Source organism: Scomber scombrus, chromosome 11 (genome assembly GCF_963691925.1).
Source record: "Scomber scombrus chromosome 11, fScoSco1.1, whole genome shotgun sequence".
NCBI lineage: Eukaryota > Metazoa > Chordata > Actinopteri > Scombriformes > Scombridae > Scomber > Scomber scombrus.
In genome coordinates this window covers 24,756,491-24,775,459 of record NC_084980.1, presented here as the reverse complement: position 1 = coordinate 24,775,459, position 18,969 = coordinate 24,756,491, and the positions used below count along the sequence as shown (strand labels likewise).

General features: G+C 38.0%; 1 protein-coding gene across 1 annotated transcript in view; it reads right to left on the bottom strand.

Moving 5' to 3' along the window:
- The window catches only part of LOC133990062 (vasoactive intestinal polypeptide receptor 2-like), a 68,853-nt gene that overhangs the window by 21,765 nt on the left and 28,119 nt on the right, over positions 1 to 18,969 (bottom strand). Inside the window, exons 4-5 of the mRNA XM_062428242.1 lie at positions 13,736 to 13,849; positions 8,461 to 8,552 (exon numbers count right to left, since the gene is read on the bottom strand). Coding sequence (XP_062284226.1) covers positions 8,461 to 8,552; positions 13,736 to 13,849 — 206 coding nt within the window. The remainder of the gene's footprint in view (positions 1 to 8,460; positions 8,553 to 13,735; positions 13,850 to 18,969) is intronic.

Below are 18,969 nucleotides of genomic sequence, written 5' to 3'. Positions count from 1 at the left end.
AACTCAATATATTTGTTAACCTCTTCCACTAGAACCTGAACACATTTCATTTTGCACTTGCAGCTTTCTGCTCGTCCAAACTCAACACAAAACCCTCATTTAAATACTGCTGTCTGCACCTGTTTTCATTTACGCAGTTATTCTTAGTAGATCACCCGCAAAATGCACGCAAACGAAACACGCAATCTATTGCACTGTGCACGCAATTTAGTACCCACTATTTGGGATCTCAGTAAATCAGGCCCTTAGTCACATTAAGTGGATATTTTCCACAGTTACTCTTTGTGTCTCAACAGATATTGTTTTCCTGTTCTGCCACAGTGAAACAAAAAGGTCTTTGGACTGTAACTTTATAAAATATTGTTACTTACACTGAAAGAACATTATAAAGGGATTTCTTAATGGCCAGTATGAACAGGAGGAATGATTACAGTGAGAAACACAAACATTAGAGCGGTGCACGTAGAGGGCACGAGCTGACGATGTCTCTCATCACACAGTGTGACAGCCTCATATTGATATTGTACAGTCCGACACAGACTTTCTGAACAATAAACTTACATCATTGTTGTTGTCGCACAATCTAAAGGCACCAAAAGAGGATGGAAAACATAAAAAGATGAAGAACTGGTTGATTTTTGCTCCTTATTTTTGTTAGGGGGGAGAAATTAATCAGGACATAAAATATGTGTCTCTTGTGTTTCAGCACAGATGTGATGCAATAAGGCCTCTGTGCCTGGAATGAAGCTTTGCATCAGCTCATTATACTGTGCGTGTTGGAGGGTGAAGAGAGAATTGTTTTGTTGTTGAGAAAACTTTTATATCTGGCATGAAGAGCATAGAGATAATTTCCTTTTAGAAACAGAAACAGAGAGATTTAAATCAACCACAAAAAAAACCCTGTGTGTGTCCTGTTATCTTGCTTCCTCAGAAAAAAGAGCTCCTGTGTTTGATTTCCTCTCCTTAGCTCATTATGTAAGAAAATCAAAGAGTGTTTATTTGATGCAAAGTTAAAAGGAACTCTCTCTCTCTCTCTGTGTGTGTGTGTGTGTGTGTGTGCTGAGGAGGATAGTGATAAAAGACACACACTCACACACAATCTTCCTCTTCAGTTAATCTGAGCGTGTCTTCTCTCAAAATGTGTAAATAACTCCTTTAAGACATTCACTTCATTACACAACTTCTGAAAGAAATTTAACATGTTGGTCTCATGGAGCTCTCATTGAGCAGAAGTCACTTTTACCTAAAAGTCATGAAAAATAAAATAAAAGTAACACTTTGATGTATGCAGCAAATGTGCAATCATAATTTATTTTGCCGCTGCTCTCCACTGGTCTCGCCTTGAACATCTGCCAAATAGTGTGTGAGCATTATGTGTCTGAACAATGGAGCTCAAAGTTAGCTCCAAGAATCCAGTATCTGTATTTACCAAAAATATCACTAATTTTATGTTTTCTAGATAAAGCTCCCAGTGTGGCACCAGTTTGATGTCTGAAAACTTTTTTAAAAAAAGAAGGAAAAAAAGGGCTATTGTATGAAAGATGCATGCAAATGTGCAACGCCGCCTCCTAAAATTGACATTACCCATTGTGACAGAGGAGAACAGAAGGAAAAATAAACAAACAAAACCATCTCAAGTCAGATAATCTGCAGAATTATTAACAACATAAAATATTATAAAATATTCAAACCTAAAGCTTCTGCAGTGTTTTCTTGTCTTCTTCTCTGATTGGACGCCTATAGTGACACTGCTTGATTATCACTGAAATTATTTGATTTATCGATCAAAAGTCTTCAGTAACATCGCCTGGTTTTGAAGCTATTTTGACATAGTGGCCAAACTGTGTAATTACAACATCACATAATGCTTTTACATTTTTCTTAGCATCACAAACCCTATGAAATTACTTTTTTTTACTATCAGAATTTGATCCGGAAAGTCCAGAAGAGCTGTAACAATTAAGTCGTTTTACACTTATTCAAGTTAGCCGGAGGTCTCAACCGGAAGAAGCCGACTCGCCCAGCTTGATACGGACACTATGTGGAAGAGGAAGAACATCTTTTGGCTTCATGCGCCACTAAACAGCTTTTATAGGAATGAATGGGGCCCTGGCTATGGTGTTGTATCCAGTTCTCTTTATACATCCATGGTCCTCTTCTGGACAACATGTTGCATCACCAAGTTTCTACAGTAGCCCAAAATGGACAAATCAAACACTGGCTCTAGAGAGGACTCTTTGCATTTTTTTGCAAGTTTCGCACCCACCGTAGATTCTCCTAAACTTTTGGAAGGGGAAAGTGATGGGAAGGGTTTTCATTTGGTTGCAATCTGCAACCTGGCCACTAGATGCCACTAAATCCCACACACTGGTCCTTTAAATATATACAAATCTTAATGTCTAAAATAAGACTTTCAAATGAGACTTTTTTCACAGTAAATCATCACAGGAAAACTACACATATGATGTCTACAGATGTCTTTAATTATAACGTAAATTAACATTTTACAATTGGATGTTGGGTTTTAAAAGGTATGATAATATGATAATATTCTTTGATTCTTTATTATTTTTAAATGTGACTGTTTTAGTGATAAAACTTTGTTACATATTACATGAAAACAAAAGACTTGATTTCACAGTATGCAGTAAACAGTATATTTCTGGTGGTGGTGTAGCGTTTGTGGACTCTGGATCTGACCCTGATTAAGAAAATACTGCTACAACTGGCAACCAAAATGTTTCTGTTTGCATATAAAATTAAGTCACATTTCACTTGCTAGTTGTTTGTATAATAAAAAAGCTATCGCCTGCAGCTGCAGCTTAATTGGGGAAGCAGAGAAACAAACAAAGAAAAAGTGACTAATGCTGTGAAAGATGAGTGTGTAAACGAACAGGAACATGTTCAGATGTCTTTTGGCTGTTATATTAATATAACACATTTGCATTTCTGTTAATTCTTCAGTCATTTATATTCTCATGTACGGTAGTGTAACCTTTAATCTATTTACATTTTCAGTCCCATGTTCAAAAAGTAATTACAGACGGTTCAAAAACACCGTCTGCTGCCTCCAGATGAAAGTTGGCATTTTGCCTCTTTTTAACCTTCAGCGAACAGCAGAAAACGAAAAAGGGATATTCACATTCCTTTACATGATGGAGCTCCTTTGATTTCAGGTCAGCTAATTCACTTCATGAAAGGAGCATGACGTTTGTTCGTCGGACGTCACCGCACCAACTGACTACAAAATCAGTTTGTCCGGGCAGAGCTATATAAAGCGTCTCTTCACCCAGACGAACACACAAATGCAGGTTTTTGTGGTTCTTGTTTAAACTGGAAAAGCTAAAGTTCATTCATGCTTTGACTTTCATACAGCTATTGAAGTATTTCAGCAATACCCGAGACTCTGCAAGAGATAAATGCATCCTTTTTTTTTATCCTTTGTCCTGATAAATAGAAACATCAAAGATGGACTACTTTGATCTGACACGTGAACTATTGGTCAGGATGTTTTGGGGTGAATTACATTGAGATCTGCTCAGAGTGCAGATGAAGAAGGGAAGAAAGAGGAAAAAGCAAATGGGGGGGAAAACAGAAAACAGATAATTTAAAGTGACAGAAGAGGAAGAAAGGCAAAGACAGAAAGCAACAGAAACAGAGAGCAGAGACGAGGAGACAGTCAGTTTAACAAACACAATGGGGGATTCAGCATATGACCAGTCATGACCCAAACTGATCAACGGCGGTGAAAGAGGGAGGGGAGCCGCAATTATCACCGTGGAGACAAAGCAAGGTCAAATATTCTCTGCACCAAAAAACTCTCTTTCTTCCAAGTGCTTGCCCCTGAGGAAATTAAAGCCCACGAAACAACTACAACAAACGTTTCAGACGCCTCATTCAGCTATTTGGTGATTTTAACCTTTGTGTCGTCCTCCCAGGTCAAATTGACCCAGTCTGATTTGACTGTTCCTTCTGTCCTTCCTTCCTTCCTTCTGTCCATCCTTCTTTCATCCCTCCCTCCTTTTCTTCCTCCCTTCCTTCCTCCCTCCTTTCCTTCCTTCTTCCTCCATTCCTTCCTCCCTCCTTTCCTTCCTTCCTTGACTCGAGGACAACAGGAGGGTTAAGGTCAGAAGATGTCTGCATGAGGGGTATTCAATTAAAATTTACTCATTTCCTCAAGTGAAGGTCCAGAACATCATAATGTCTGTGTTATTTTTCTGTGCCTTCACTGCTGATTTGAGTGGGTGTGTTTGTTCAAAAGTGTTGTGCTTTGTCTCATAATGGCGCTTAACATTTCTGCTTTCAATAATGGCCACTGTGTCAGATCATATGACACATACAACTGAGCTCTGGAAGGATGAACATATAGCTTTCTGTCCATTCTTTTTTTTTAAATAATTATTTTTATTTGCTTTTTTATCAATTATTTTTCACATTAAATGAAAACAAAACAAAACAAGGAAATAGCATGTCTATCCCAAAATTCATTGTCTCTCCACCTCCCCAAAGTGCACACATACCCTCCATACATTCCCGCTACTCATTCTCCCCAAACATAACACTAACACAAATACAAACACATAAGCGTAACACATACATATCAAACCATTCACACAACTCATTCTCCCCAATGTATAACACTTAGCATGAATTACACGCCACAACATTCTCTTTCAACCAATTTTATAACTCCACATCCACTCTTTCATTTTTACGCCCACCATTCCCTCTAACACGTTAACATTTACTTCCACACTTCCATACATACTAGGTTCCCAATCCTGCTTCACATATCTTATCCCTTCTCAGCTAGTTTACCAAGTTCTTATAAGGCTTCATAAATATCCTGCCATACTTTCACAAACTGTTGTTTTTTATTCTTATCCTGAGTTTTCCAAGCTTTCTGTCCATTCTTTATGATTAAAACTACTTTCCTTTTCTTTAAGCACGCCATGTGAAATAGCTTCCTCTTATCTGCCACCTCTGTTTCTCATCTCACTGACTGTCGAGTCTCTCCGCATGTCCTAATGCATGGATTTGATTGTCTGAGTAGCGTCACATGAGAAGATTGGCTAGTGGTCTGTGAGTTTCCGAGGGCCGCTCCACTTTTACTGTAATAGCTGGAGAAGCTGTGCTCATTCAAATATAAACAATCCTCAATATTTAATCAATTACAGGGCTGGGTCCAGATAGGACTGTGTCAAGGTCCGGATCAGGACCGCGGTCTGCCTTTTCGTGACCTCTGGTCTAGATGTTAAGATTAAAACTGTGCTGAGTTTTAAAAGTAAGACATGGGGTTGAATTCTCCTCCAGTATCACAGCTTTAGGGGTGTTTTCTGTTTACCCATGTGGCACAGCAGCAGGGACTCCATCAATTATTTAAATCTTCCGATGTGGCATTGGGATCCTACGGTAGCCTTATTGACCTAAATTATTTCCTCCACAGCACATACACAGACTCCATGTATGTACAGTGAAATCATTGTAAACACGGTGACCATGCTCAGGATGAGTCCGGCACCATCAAAGCTTTTAGTATGTTATTTTAAGCAAAAGTCCAAATATTGTGGAATTATTGTGTAGTGTAAGAAAGAAGGGGGGTTTATTATTGTCTTTTGGGACAGAGTAGGGCTGTCTTTTTTTTCTTGAAATTTGAACATTCATTCAAATTTTCATATTTAAGCTGTAATGACCTGTTTCAATTGTAGGCTACAGTCTGTGCATCAGATCTTTTCAAGTTTTCCTTGTGCTCCAGCAGAGGGCGCTCTAAAACTTCACTAGCTTGACCTGTTGCATGCCCTTTTGACCTATCAGTAAATTAAAATTACGTTAATGTGGTGTTGCTTTGTTAAAGTAAAGGACAATCACAACACCGAAACATCTGAGAAGCGGCATGTGGAAGTATTCATGGATGGCAAAGACACAAACAAAGATCAGGCTTTTGGACGACTTTGCCTTCATTGACAACTAATCTGTAGACTCATCTTCGAGTTTACTAACCCACTGAGTCGATGGTCGCGGAGGCATCGTAGACAAGCGGAGCAGTGCCAAATGTACAACCTCGTTTGACTGCATATTGTTTGGCAGACTCAGACTGGTATGTGTGGGGAAGGGGAGCACACATTCTAACTAATTTGAATAAATTGTGGGTCATTTTGATTCATTCAAATGTTTGTTTTTGCACAATGTGTAAGATATCTAAATCATGAAAGTTGAGTTATAATTGCACAAAACAATGTGCAAAAAAAGTTGCATAAGCCATTTTCAGTTACAACAGTCCCATAAACTGTGATGTGATTAGTTCAACAAAAGTTAACTTGCTGCAGTTAAGAGGACTGCTGTGACTCCTGGAGATGAGTTGTCTTTGGCTCTCTCATTTTGAATTCACATCTACAAGAAGCACCTGCTGAAAATGACTTACCACATTGATTTCTCTTGTGAGTGCTCTCGGTTTGGAAAACTTAATGATTTGCCTTCGCTGGTTAAGAGAGTTGAAGCACTGGGAGTCAATTGAACAGTTTCCAGATTAATTTTTGTTCAGGTTTGTTTCGACCCAGCCGAGGGGAACCCTGGTGCAACATGAAAGACAGAGACTCCCCTCTTCCTCTCCCCCTGGCTTATTGAACTCGAGGCAACTTTAAAACCTGAACTGAAGTCCGGAGGTCTGATCAACAGCAATACACTGAAGCATACCCCCACTCAGGATTACCACCAAAAATAAGAAAGGTCTCTTCAAACTTGCCCGGTGGTGCTGAACACTGAGACTCAAACTACTGTTACCTTGTCAAAAGTGCTTTTAAATAAATATCAACAATCACAAATAATCCAACAAAAAGAGATGACCACACCACCCCATTGATGTTCGTATCTTGGACGAGCCCCCAAATTCATCACTGGCGCAACATTAAAGACAGAGACTCCCCTCTTCCTCCCTGTCTTGTCGAGCTCAAGGCAACTTTCAAAACTAAACTCAGTGCATCACAGAAGTCTGTCGATATAGCCAACTGTAATAAACCTCGACATCTGGGTCAGGCAACCTCTGAGTCAGAACATGTTTTTTTTTTAGCAAACTGGATAAATGCTTTCTAGCAGCAGTCTACAGGTATCAGGCTGATGTCTAGGAACAAACAGCAGCAGATCAATTAGTGGGTGGCCCTTTCTGCTCTATCTGTGCTGAAACTGATTATTAAACTTGATTACCATGTTTCACTTGAAGTATACTGACAGTCAGCTGTCTGGGATAATCTTGCAGGTGATGCAGGTCTTTTTATTATTCTTACACAATTAAAGTCATAAATCGCCCCCAACCCTACCCTGATTATACCTGCTGAACATCACCATGTCAGCATTGTCATTGTGAGCATGTTAGCATGACGACATTTACCTCAAAGCACCTATGTACAGCCTCACAGATTCTATGCCTCATTGATGATACTTTTGATGCCTCTTTCCTTTTATTGGTGCACGTTTGACTTGTAGAATAGTGCAATCAGGATTAACAATAGCAAGTTAGTAATCACAAATTTATGAAGTGTGTCATTAGAAGTTCAGAATTGTACATTTTCTATATGGCTATGTGCCTGCTGCCCATTTACATCTACGACATTCTTGGACACATTACAAACAGCAAAAAATTAACTTTTGAACATAACTTTTGTTTAACCCTCCCGTTGTCCTCAGGTCAAGGAAGGACAGGAGGAAGGGATGAGGAAGGGAGGAAAGAAGGAAGGAAGGAAGGAAGGAAGGAAGGAAATGAGTAAGGAGGGAGGGAGGAAGGAAGGAAGGAAGAGAGTAAGGAGGAAAAGAGGAAGGAAGTAAGGAAGGAAGGAAGGAAGGCAGGAAGGAAGGAAGGAAGGAAAGGAGTAAGGAAGGAAGGAAGGAAAGGACTAAGGAAGGAAAGGAGTAAGGAGGGAGGGAAGAAGGAAAGGAGGAAGAGAGGAAGGAAGGAAGGATGGAAGGAGGTGAGGAAAGAAGTATGGAAGGAGGAGGGAGCAAAGAAAGAGGGAAGGAGGGGAAGAACGAAGGAACAGTCAAAAGAGATGGGGTCAATTTGACCCGGGAGGAAAACAGGATGGTTAAGAGTGAAGGTTTCTCCAAGAGTGCTTTTTTCCCAATTAATTGATGCAAAAACCAGGCAGGAAAGCACACATACATTCATATACACACACAGCTCACATTTAAAGATTAATCCCTTTTTTTTTTTTTGTTGTTCAGCATATTGACCTTTCAAAATGTAGCTTTTCATCACTAACAGGTGTTAATTAACATCTAACCCTGTATAGGCGTTGTCTATTACAAGGCTGCTAATGGTCCATTTAAGGTAATGGCTTTCTTTTCCTGCTCACAGTCATTGCATTGATTTGTGTCCAGGTGGGATGTTGCTCTGACATTTGCAGCACTAACTTTAACAACAATAAACAAAAAGAACAAAAAGATTAGCAGTGAAGATGTTTCTTGTACCTTATCCTGGCTGGCGTCCGACCCACACACGCTGGATATGTTTGGGAAAACGTTCGACCACCCAGCTGACGTGCAGTTCCTGCTGATGTTGCCTGACAGAGAAGAAGAGATACATAACAAATGATCCTCCATCACAACCCCACACCACAGCATCGAAGAATATAAACAGACTTTTTCTTTGTTTGCTGCAAACAGAAAAAGAACAAAATACAAAAGGTGAAGGTTTCTTTTGAAAGTTGACAGGACCACAAGAGAGGAGTGAAACAGTGGAAAACAAAAGACATAGAAGAAATAAATGGCACTTAGGTTTACAGCAAATTTGCATAAATTCAATTATAAATATGCAGCAAAAATAACAATTGTATTCAACCTTTTAGACTTGGCAACATCAAACAACAAAGATGCATGACAGCCATTAATTTTAGGTAAACTAAGGATTGATTGACGAGGACAGAAAATATAACTTGGAAAATTGGAAAAGAAAAGTGTTTTTGGCCACTCATAAACACTGACATATTATCACCTATTAAGTTGATATGTTGAACATCCAGTAGTTGAGGATGAGGATGAGAACATATGGGAATCAATAACACACTTATATGACTCTTTAAACCTGCATTGACTAATTTTTGGCCACTTGGGGGCAGCAGAAACAAGTGAACACATCAGTGTTATATTATCAGCTTTTAAGTTGATATGATGAACTTGTTAGCAAAAAGCTACATCCAGCAGTTACTGATCAACATCATCATTCATTTGGAGTCGTGTTTCTGTTCACCTGCTGAATGTAAAGTCCAATATTCACTCTCTTTCAGCTCTGTCTTTTACTCTTCAACCAACTCCTGAGGGAAATATCTGGGTCTTTAAGCTGCTAAATGCCCCACTATCTTCACCAGCTAGTCTACAGCTAACTGTGTCTGTTTGCTGTTTGGTGCTGAGCAGGTAGTGAACCAAGGTTTTTTTAACAGCTTTTTCTCTTTAAAAATGACGCTATGAGAGCGCTGAGAGTGAACCAAAACAGTAACGTTGCAGCCAGACAGCTAAACAATGAGCTGAAACTAACTATAAAGCTCTGATAACCTGTTTAGCTGTAATTTTTTCTTATTAATGGGCATTGTTTCTGACAGATAAACTAGAAGTTTAAGAAGTGAGATCATGCTTTAGATATCACACTTTTTGCATGCCATACCCCTCTTCCTCTCTTTCCTGTCTCTCGTCTCTCTGCACTTTCAAAAACTTTCAAGGCAAAAATTGTGGTGAAAAAAAGGAGACAAATGAAAAAAGCTGTGTCTGAGATATACTTGGCTTGTAACAACATCTACTGCATGAATGGGACAAAGAGTATTTTTTCAATGACATACCTGAATGCTTATTTTCACCTGATGATAAAGCCATTGTGGGCCAGAAACCTTGAACTTCTCTTACTGATATAAAGAAAGTTGTGAGTCTTTTGAATTTCTCCACTTTTTTGGAGTTGACAAGATCGATGTGTGTTGTGTTTTTTTACATTCACATTCACAATCATTGAGCTGTGAGGTTTGACATGAGTCTAAGCTAAAGCATTAGCATGCAGTAGTGTTACTCAACATTTAGCTGTATGGTTAAATGAAACTCAAGATCACTGAGTGTGCTTCAAATTAGTTCCTCTTCCACAGGGACGTTTTCAGGGAGTTTCAGAGCAGTGCACGGCAAGTTCACACACCTCGGAAACTCCCAAAATGCAATGTAAAAAGGCATGGAGCATCTCTTGCTCACGGACTGGAATTAACCACACTCACTCCTCACAACACTATTAACAAACCCTCTTGACAATGTCACAGCAATTTAAAAACAGCACAGACTTTTTAAATGGGTGAGAGTGATTAGGGAAAGCCACTTAAAAAGCAATGATAATACATGCTGTCCCATGACAACCTGTAATTAAATGCATTTCCACTACAGCCTAACAGTGGGGAGGACAGCCATGGCGAGCCATGTCGCTGTCATCCTGCTTTGCTCGAAGGGCTGACTGCGGCCAAACCATGACAACTCAGCCTTAAACAAGCAGACGTAATTAGTTTGTCTGTGCTCTCTGACACCAAAGAGAAAACTGTTTTTAAAAAGTCTCTCTGTGTGTGTTCAGCTCTCAGTACTTTTGTGGCTTCTGAATTGGAATTTTTTGTGGTGTGAAGTTTAGTTTCTCTCCTGTGATCCTGTTTGTACTTTCAGATATCTGCTTCATTTGACTGTTTACTGATTGTTTTAAGCCTGACACTTTGTGTTAATGTGATGTGAAAAATAATCTGAAGTTAGTTATCTCATTTGCACCTAAGTAAACATCTCCATATAGACATTAACATATTTTGTATATTTTTTTATTATTATTTTATTGTCTCATCTCATCTCATTTTCTTGCCGCTTCATCCGGGGTCGAGTCGCAGGGGCAGCAGCCTAAGCAGGGAAGCCCAGACTTCCCTCTCCCCAGCCACTTCGTCCAGCTCTTCCCAGGGGATCCCGAGGTGTTCCCAGGCCAGCCGAGAGACATAGTCTCATAGTTTATATTTTATAATTAAGGTATAAAAATGATCATAATGGTAAACAATTTAATGTTTTATTTGATAGAGAACCAATGCATTATTGCTTACTCTGGTCATTAATATCACACATACTAGTTTCTAAACTGACTATAGGCCAATTACGCTTCAATTATACCAATTCAATTTTTCAACTAATTTGAAAATGGACAAGGCACATACAATTGAACAACAACCTCCAACCAATCATGCTCCTAACAGGGTGTTAAAGAGTCTGTATCTCCTGGTTGCTGCTGATGAAAACCCAAGAGTTCCTGTGTCTGCTGCTTCATGTTAAAAGCATAAAAACAGGTCTACACAACAAGACATTGAAGTAATTGGAGCTGTTTGATCAGTGATTCAGTTGTAAATACTGCAGGCAGGAAGAGTACAAGCAGGAATAGCCACAGCAGGATCTAAGATGAAGAGCTGTTGACAACTGGCAGTTTATGTAATTTGTGCAAACAGTTCACATCCAACAGGTAAACTATGGAAAAACCCTCGCAGCGTGCCAGCATGACTCGGCACAACTACACCAAAAAACAAAACCCTAGTTTGGTCTTATTTATTTAACTTTTACTCACCACTTTGTCCTTTCCTCCCACATATTTTGAGAACCTTTTGTGTAAATATATATTATTTAATAGTTAAAGTTCATTGTGCATTCTTTAACTCTGCTTTACTAGAACAGTTTGATGGTGTATTTTTGTATAAACACTTAATATGATCAGCCACACCTGTCATTATGGATGCAGGAAGAGGATCTTTGCTATAGCGCTTCTTTTCCAGGAGAGATATTTAGGGTTTTTGGGTTGGTGCATCCAATTCTCCAGACTCACCATCAACAGAAGAATACCATTAACACCATTCGATATTGTTCCATCAGTACTTCAGACTGACGACGATGCAATTTGATGACCTTCTGTCCAGGGTTGGACTGAGGATTGTGGGGATGGACACCAAATGCCAGGAGGCTATTGGTCCAGCTGAATGCCTGATTATCTGCCTACAGTGAAATGCATTGATAGCAGTCTTCTGGTAATGTTAATAGCATAGTAGCCAGTAGCATAAACTATGATTAGCTATAATGATGAGGTGCTGTCATATGCTATAATATCATATCAGGAAATGTTTGGTAATGTTAACTCATTACTTCCAAATTAACACAACCATTCATGTTTTTGTTGTTCAATGAAAAAATGTATGTTCTAATCACAAATAAATCAGTCAAAATGTCGTTTAAAAAAAAGTATTAGTTTCCATGCATGTCTGCTTATGACAAAACTAAATGTTTATATTAATGATTGTCTACAGTTGATCCAAATTTCCAGTTAATTCCCATGAATTCCCATATATTACCGTAATTCCCATGGAAAGTTTCCAACTTGGAATATTTCCAAAATCGCCCAGCTTAACTTCCCATGGAAAGTTTCTGGATATTTACCAGATATTTTCTGCCCCTTTGCAACCCAACATTCAACACAGTCAATACACAAAATGAAATTGTACTGCCTGGTATGAAAAACCATTGTAGAGCTACACAGAGCTGCAGGTTCCATTGTTGACTCTCAGTAGGATTGGCAGTACAATAAACCCCTGATACATTTTATGACACTTTATGTTAAGTGGAATAAAATATTGCTGCGCACAGCTAAATAAAGTATAAGCAAATTGTGCCAAATATTTCTCTACGGAAAATAATAAAAGACATTCATTATCTTCAGGATGCCTGGTGTTCAATTTCCTGCTTATGTTCAATGTTCATCTTACATAACAAGAACTATTTTCTTTAAAATGTAGTATCTTTAGGGGGTTTGGATCCTACCCAGATATGGGAGCGTCAGCGTGAGCTTTGGCTCTGAACAAGCCGCTGGGTGCTTACATAATATTTAGTCATCAATGTAAATCAGAGCATTCAGACTGGAAATCTAATCTGCCATCTGGTCACTGTGGCTGGAAAACTCTATACTGCACATATTCACACTGACAGGACACAAATGAGAGGGTTAGTCTTTTTGAGCTTTAGGTGATACAGTTTTATATTTATATATTTTAACATAATCTCACCATAGTACTGTTTAAAAAAAAATAAAAAAGAGAAGGTGCTGTTAAGTCAAGTTATTTGCCCTCTGAATCACCCATAGTTCAACCTGCTTTTTTCCAACCTGCATTCAGCAAAGACCTGCTCTACTCTGCCTCTGATTGGCTAATACTCGTTGCCTTCCTTCGTTAAGTTTACTGGCAGACAGCACATTGGGAGCACCGGGACAATGCCTGGTAGTCGTTCTGGACTGACTTTAACAGCCAGCTTCACCAGCAAAAATACAGCAAGCAAAAATGAGTCGAGCACTGGTTAAGTTGGTTAGGTTACAACAACACAAACCACGAGGAAAACTTCTATGAACAGTTAAATTTAGCATTAGTAGTTCATTAAAACTCAAGTTCAGCTTCATTTACATTAATGGATGTGGCTGGTGATCGTTTATATTTTCTTATTGTCAACAAATCTCAAGTGCAGAGCCAAAACAACAATGAACTGATCTACTAAGACTTTGCTTATAATTACATTATAATGTAATATAAATGATTTGTTCATTGTTAATACAGGGCTGCTACATGCTAAATTGGTAATTAAATAAACAGAAAGAAAGAAATAGATACGGGAATCAATAAATACAGACAAACATGCATTTCCAAATTGACTGCAGGAATAAATAACTTACCGTTTCTACTGAACACAGTCCTGAGGACGCGAGGACAGGGGATGGTAACGGTGTCTCCAACCTTAGTCCATTCCCAGCACGTTATGTTGTCCCATGTTCCTTTGCATCCTGGCTCTGTCAAAACCAAAGGAATCAACTGTAAGTACATTTAACACAGGCCAGAAACATAGCTGACATAACGTATGCTCAGGTTTGTGAAGCACTGTTAAATTGTGTATAAAATATGGACTTTATAGTGACTTCTCACACACTGCAGACTGGAGTTGGTTATTGAGGACACTCTGCATCAAAATGTATCTTATTATTATAACTTCAGCTGCATTTCTACTGCATTGACCAAGGTCTAAACCAGTTTTCTCCAATCCTGCTCCTGGAGAGCTTCTGCCCTGCATGTTTTAAGTATCTCCTTACTCTACTAAACTAACACACCTGATTCTAATAATAAACTCGTTATCGAGCCCTTGACGAGCTGTGGCTGCCTGATAACGAGTCCATTTCAAAAGCACAAATTGTCCAAATGGGTATCATGATTGTTAAACAATAGTGTATTCTGATGTGTCTCTGGAGGTTTAAACTCTCTGCGCTTTTCCTACATTAAGATTTGATTTTCCAATATGGTTTCTTATATGTTTTTGCTTTCTGACATATTAAACACTTGTGACAATCTTACATTATACATTTGATTTTCCTGGTCATTTGTTGTTGAGCTGAATCTCAGGAATGGGTCTCAAAGAACTACACTTCCCAGAGTGCACCAGCGTCCAAAGACGCCAATGGTTGGTGAAATGTTTTATTTATTTTCATGGTGTTGAAATGCTGCTTAATATGTTCAAGTTTATGTTTAACTGCTGTGTAGATTGGTTAAGGAACACATTGCAGCATTGACTTCATTGATTTTGGGTTAAATGAGTTTGTACTAAAATAATATTTCATTTTGGGTTTGAAAAATTAAAAGTATAATATAACAAAAGGATAATACAAAGTCAAAAATGTTAAAATTCTGTTAAATGTTAAAACTTTACTAACAATTTGGAAAATTCGTGAAAGTAGATTTTTCTGTATTCCATTTAAAATGCTTAAATGGTTAATTCATTTAAAATTCATTAAAATGTTTAATTAAATGTTTGATTAAAATGTTAACTAACCAATCAACTGACAAAGCCAAAAGAAAAGTGAGTCGGAAATTTGAGTTGTCCTTGTGTCCTTTGGAAGTTGAACAAGAGGAGGACTTGACATTAATACACTGTATTACATATATCTTATATTACAGGGAGGTAGAGTTTTAGTCATATTTCTTCCACGTTTTAAACATTTATCATGACAAATTGGTTGAGGCTTTTGGAACAAAAGACATGTATTCATCACACAAGACAGGACATCTGGACATATATTGTGTCTCAGCGGGAGATCTTTGGTAAAACTTTTAAACTACTTTTGTCAAGATTGTTTTAGAAAACAGATCGTACAGCATTCTTCTTAATAACTATAACTGGCTTCTTCAATCATATAACTCTGGACTGCAGCTGCCGCGATCCGTTAAAGTCTGGAGCAGCAGGCAGGATTGACCTGAGGGAATATTAACAGACTGCTTCTGTCTGGTCTCTTTTGTCTTGTGTTGTGTTGCTGAGCAGAGCGCTCCACTAAAGTCACTTTGTATAAAAGTGTCTAAAGTGTCTATCTCTGATTTTAAAATGCATGCTGTGTAAATGGTGTATCTTTTGTGTAGCCCAATAAAGGTTTTTTCTTAATTGAAATTCTCTCTCTGCCATTGTCTTTGTCTCACTCTTATAAACTCTCAATGTTTGTCTGATAAAACTTGTCTCATAGGAGTTGCGCTCATATAAAAACAGTAAATAAGTTTAGCTGGAAGCGTAACGCTGAATGAATCACGTCTTCTTCTCAACATAATGAGAAAATGTTAATGTATTTGGCAAGTTGCAAAAATGTTGATACTGAATGAATAAGTGAAATAAATAGTTTATTGTGTACAATGTGTTATTAATCTTTTTATGGTTGTATTTAGACACTGGCAGCATTTGGTTAAGGTCAAGGAAAGATTGCAGTGAATGAAACCACAATCTTTCTCTAAACTGAACCAAAGTGCATTGTCCTGCCTGAACCTACTCATGGGTTTGAGGATATTATACATCCTCCATTCAGCCCGATCTCCTTCCTGCAACTTAAGAGCGATTTATAAAAAAACAGCGTTACCTGTGAACATAATCCAACCAGTGACTATGTTTGCCAACACAACAATAATTGAGAAAACAGTGAATTGGTATATTAATGTAATTTCTAGGAGACAGGGTTGGATAAAACAGGTTTATGCCTATTTTTCCAAGATGTTAAATGTCAGACTCAATTTCCTCCGTGCAGTGGTCCCTCTATGATGGTAAATCAGGCATAACAGCAGCTATTTGAATGAATTCACATCCCCCCAATCTTTCCTGTATTTTGTGCTTCTAAACAGAAACATCTTAAAATACAGCATTGTTGCATTAGCACCAACAGACCATTTTAATCAGTGCCAATTTTCTTCCATTTCGCTGCACATTTTGCCTCGATGGCAGCCCTTTGGTAATAATGAGAAACTTAACCCTTACATACTGTTCATATTCTACATCCTTGCAGTATGTTTAAAATTGACCTAGTCTAAGAATATCCTCATATGAAGTGTTTATGCCAAATTTTGAACCACAGATCTGTTTAGACGGCATCAAAAGTCGATCTGACTGATCAATAAATGTGTGATTAATTGATTAATGTTTCAGAGAGCAGAGAGAGTGTATTTTTGAGGTTTTACATCACACATTTTTAGAGAAAAAACAGCTACTATCACACAATATCATGTCCTATTTAACCTAAGACATGAAAATATAACATAGCAATAATGATATAAATGTATTTTACTGAATCTGAACATTACAAGAACTTTATGGAACTGCAGGGTTTATTGTATAACCATTAGAGCCATCAGTCTTCACTGCTACATCATAAAAATAAATCCTAAAATGTCAATAGATACGGGTCAAATTTGACCCACAACATCCTCAATGGACAAACATTTGTAGCACCTATACAAAAGTATAACAAGTCATCACATTTCAGAGTAAAAGAACAACATTTGGGGTGTTTTTAAAGCTGTCAAATTTGACCCGAACAGTGTGTAAGGGTTAAATTCTGCAGCCTAAAAGAAAGGCTTCTTAGTAGATATTTAGTAAAAACTCCTTCTTGGCATATTTGTGAATATCTTATGAGCGGGAAATGAAACCAAATCTAAATCCCCTTTTTTCCCTGGATTTGGAACAACTGAGACAAACTACAGGAAAATCTCTTTTATTTATATTTGATTTCCAACAATCACATCAAACACAATGATATAGGTCTTTTCCTGGAAGACACAGAGGAGACAATAATATTGGGTATTATTCTTTTTTTAAACAATTACACTGCTCACGAAGTGTTCTGAATTTGTTTTTTCCTCAACATTCATATGAGGATTTAGACACCATTAGGAAGACATAATACAAGGGGAGGAGTGGCGGTGAATGAATCCGCCAACCCTCCAGAAACAAAAAACAAACAAACTGTCTCCGAGAATAACTCCTCCAGCTCTTCAGCATGGGCCTTAATGGGCGTGAAAGCGCTGATGGCAAACCGAACAGTCAACAAGGCTTTTTAGTGATAGATGAATGGAGACAGTGTGCTTGGTAAAAATGTAACCCTCCTCTCCAACATCATCCCTGCTAAAGACACACAATCAGCCAGCTACTGGGGCATCAAACCGTGAAAAAAAAAAAAATGCTATAAAAAGAAACCTATTAGTGTCAAGTCGAATGAAAAAAGAGGAGCCAGAGGAGCTGAGAAGCTAAACAAACCAGCTTTTCTTTTGCCCTGTTTCCATGTTGCCTCCTATATTTGAAATGTATTCTTTAGTGTAAAAGAAACTCACACTTCACACTTTAAAACCTCACACACTGCAGGTGGTTTATCTGACAACTTCATTATCCAGAGCGCCTTGTACAAACTAAAGGGTTGTTGTTTTGTCAGGAGACACAGAGATCAAACCTGTGAATTTGAGCTGCGGTAAAAAATAATCAGTATCATCTCTCTCGTTTTCTGTTTGCTTTAGTTCAACCAAAATGATGTGAAAGCAAATACATGCCTTCTTCTTCCTCCTCCAAAAACAATGGAGTCCACACTACAACTATAACGACAAAGATAAAGGAGAATGATATCGTTGGGATCACTTTCAGAGCAATTTAATGAATGTATTTATCTATTTTAATGCAGCTTTGCTCCTCCCACCCAGAGGTGATTTCTTTAGATAGGTTTGTCTCTCTTTATTATACAAAGATGCTGGAACCTTGTCCTCTAGCGGTGCACTTTTATACACTGCGCTTCAACATCTGCTGCTGTGGCTCAGTTTGGTCTGTAAATACTGAAACATCACAGCAACTAGTGTCTGAAATACTTCTGATCAACACACTGAATCAGCACACACCTCTGAACTCTGCTGGTTTTCTTTTTATTTCTCCATAAAACATACTACAGCAGTAACAGCTCATCAATAAAAAGCTGCAGAAAGACTGACTTAGTATGTCTATAAAGAAGTTACATTTATTTGAATGGGAATCTATTGGAGCCTGGGACTTTTTTGGAGTCGCCATCTAGTGACCGGCGGTGGTATTGCACCCTGAATTAGCTTCAATTTTTAGTTCTAATTGTTCTAATTGTGCAAAAACACATCTGAATCTCTGACCAAACTATAAGTGGTTGAGTCACACAGTCGGTATTGTAGCTGCCAGCTTCTGACAAGGAATGTGTGAAATAAAAAAGAAAATATCCCAGTTCACTGCATTGTGAGTCTGACAGTATTGTAGGAGTGTGATGCTAATTGTCTGTTGATGACAAAACATTGATTGTATGATTTGACATCTAAATTTTCACATACAATATTAGACGTGACTAAAAGCTCTCAAAGATTTCTTTCTGTCATATTTTTAGACATTTAAAATGCTTTTAAATGCTTTGAATAATAATAATAATAATAATGTGTCAGATATGTTTTTTCCATAAAAGTTCAATTATCTCTCCGTTATCCGTCATAAAAATGTTCAAAATCAATGAATATGCAAATATATTCATATTCAAGTTTCCACTTCACACTTGTGGACCACGATTGGCTAAAAACTAGTTGTGATGTCAAAAAGAAATCATCCTCGACTGGTCCT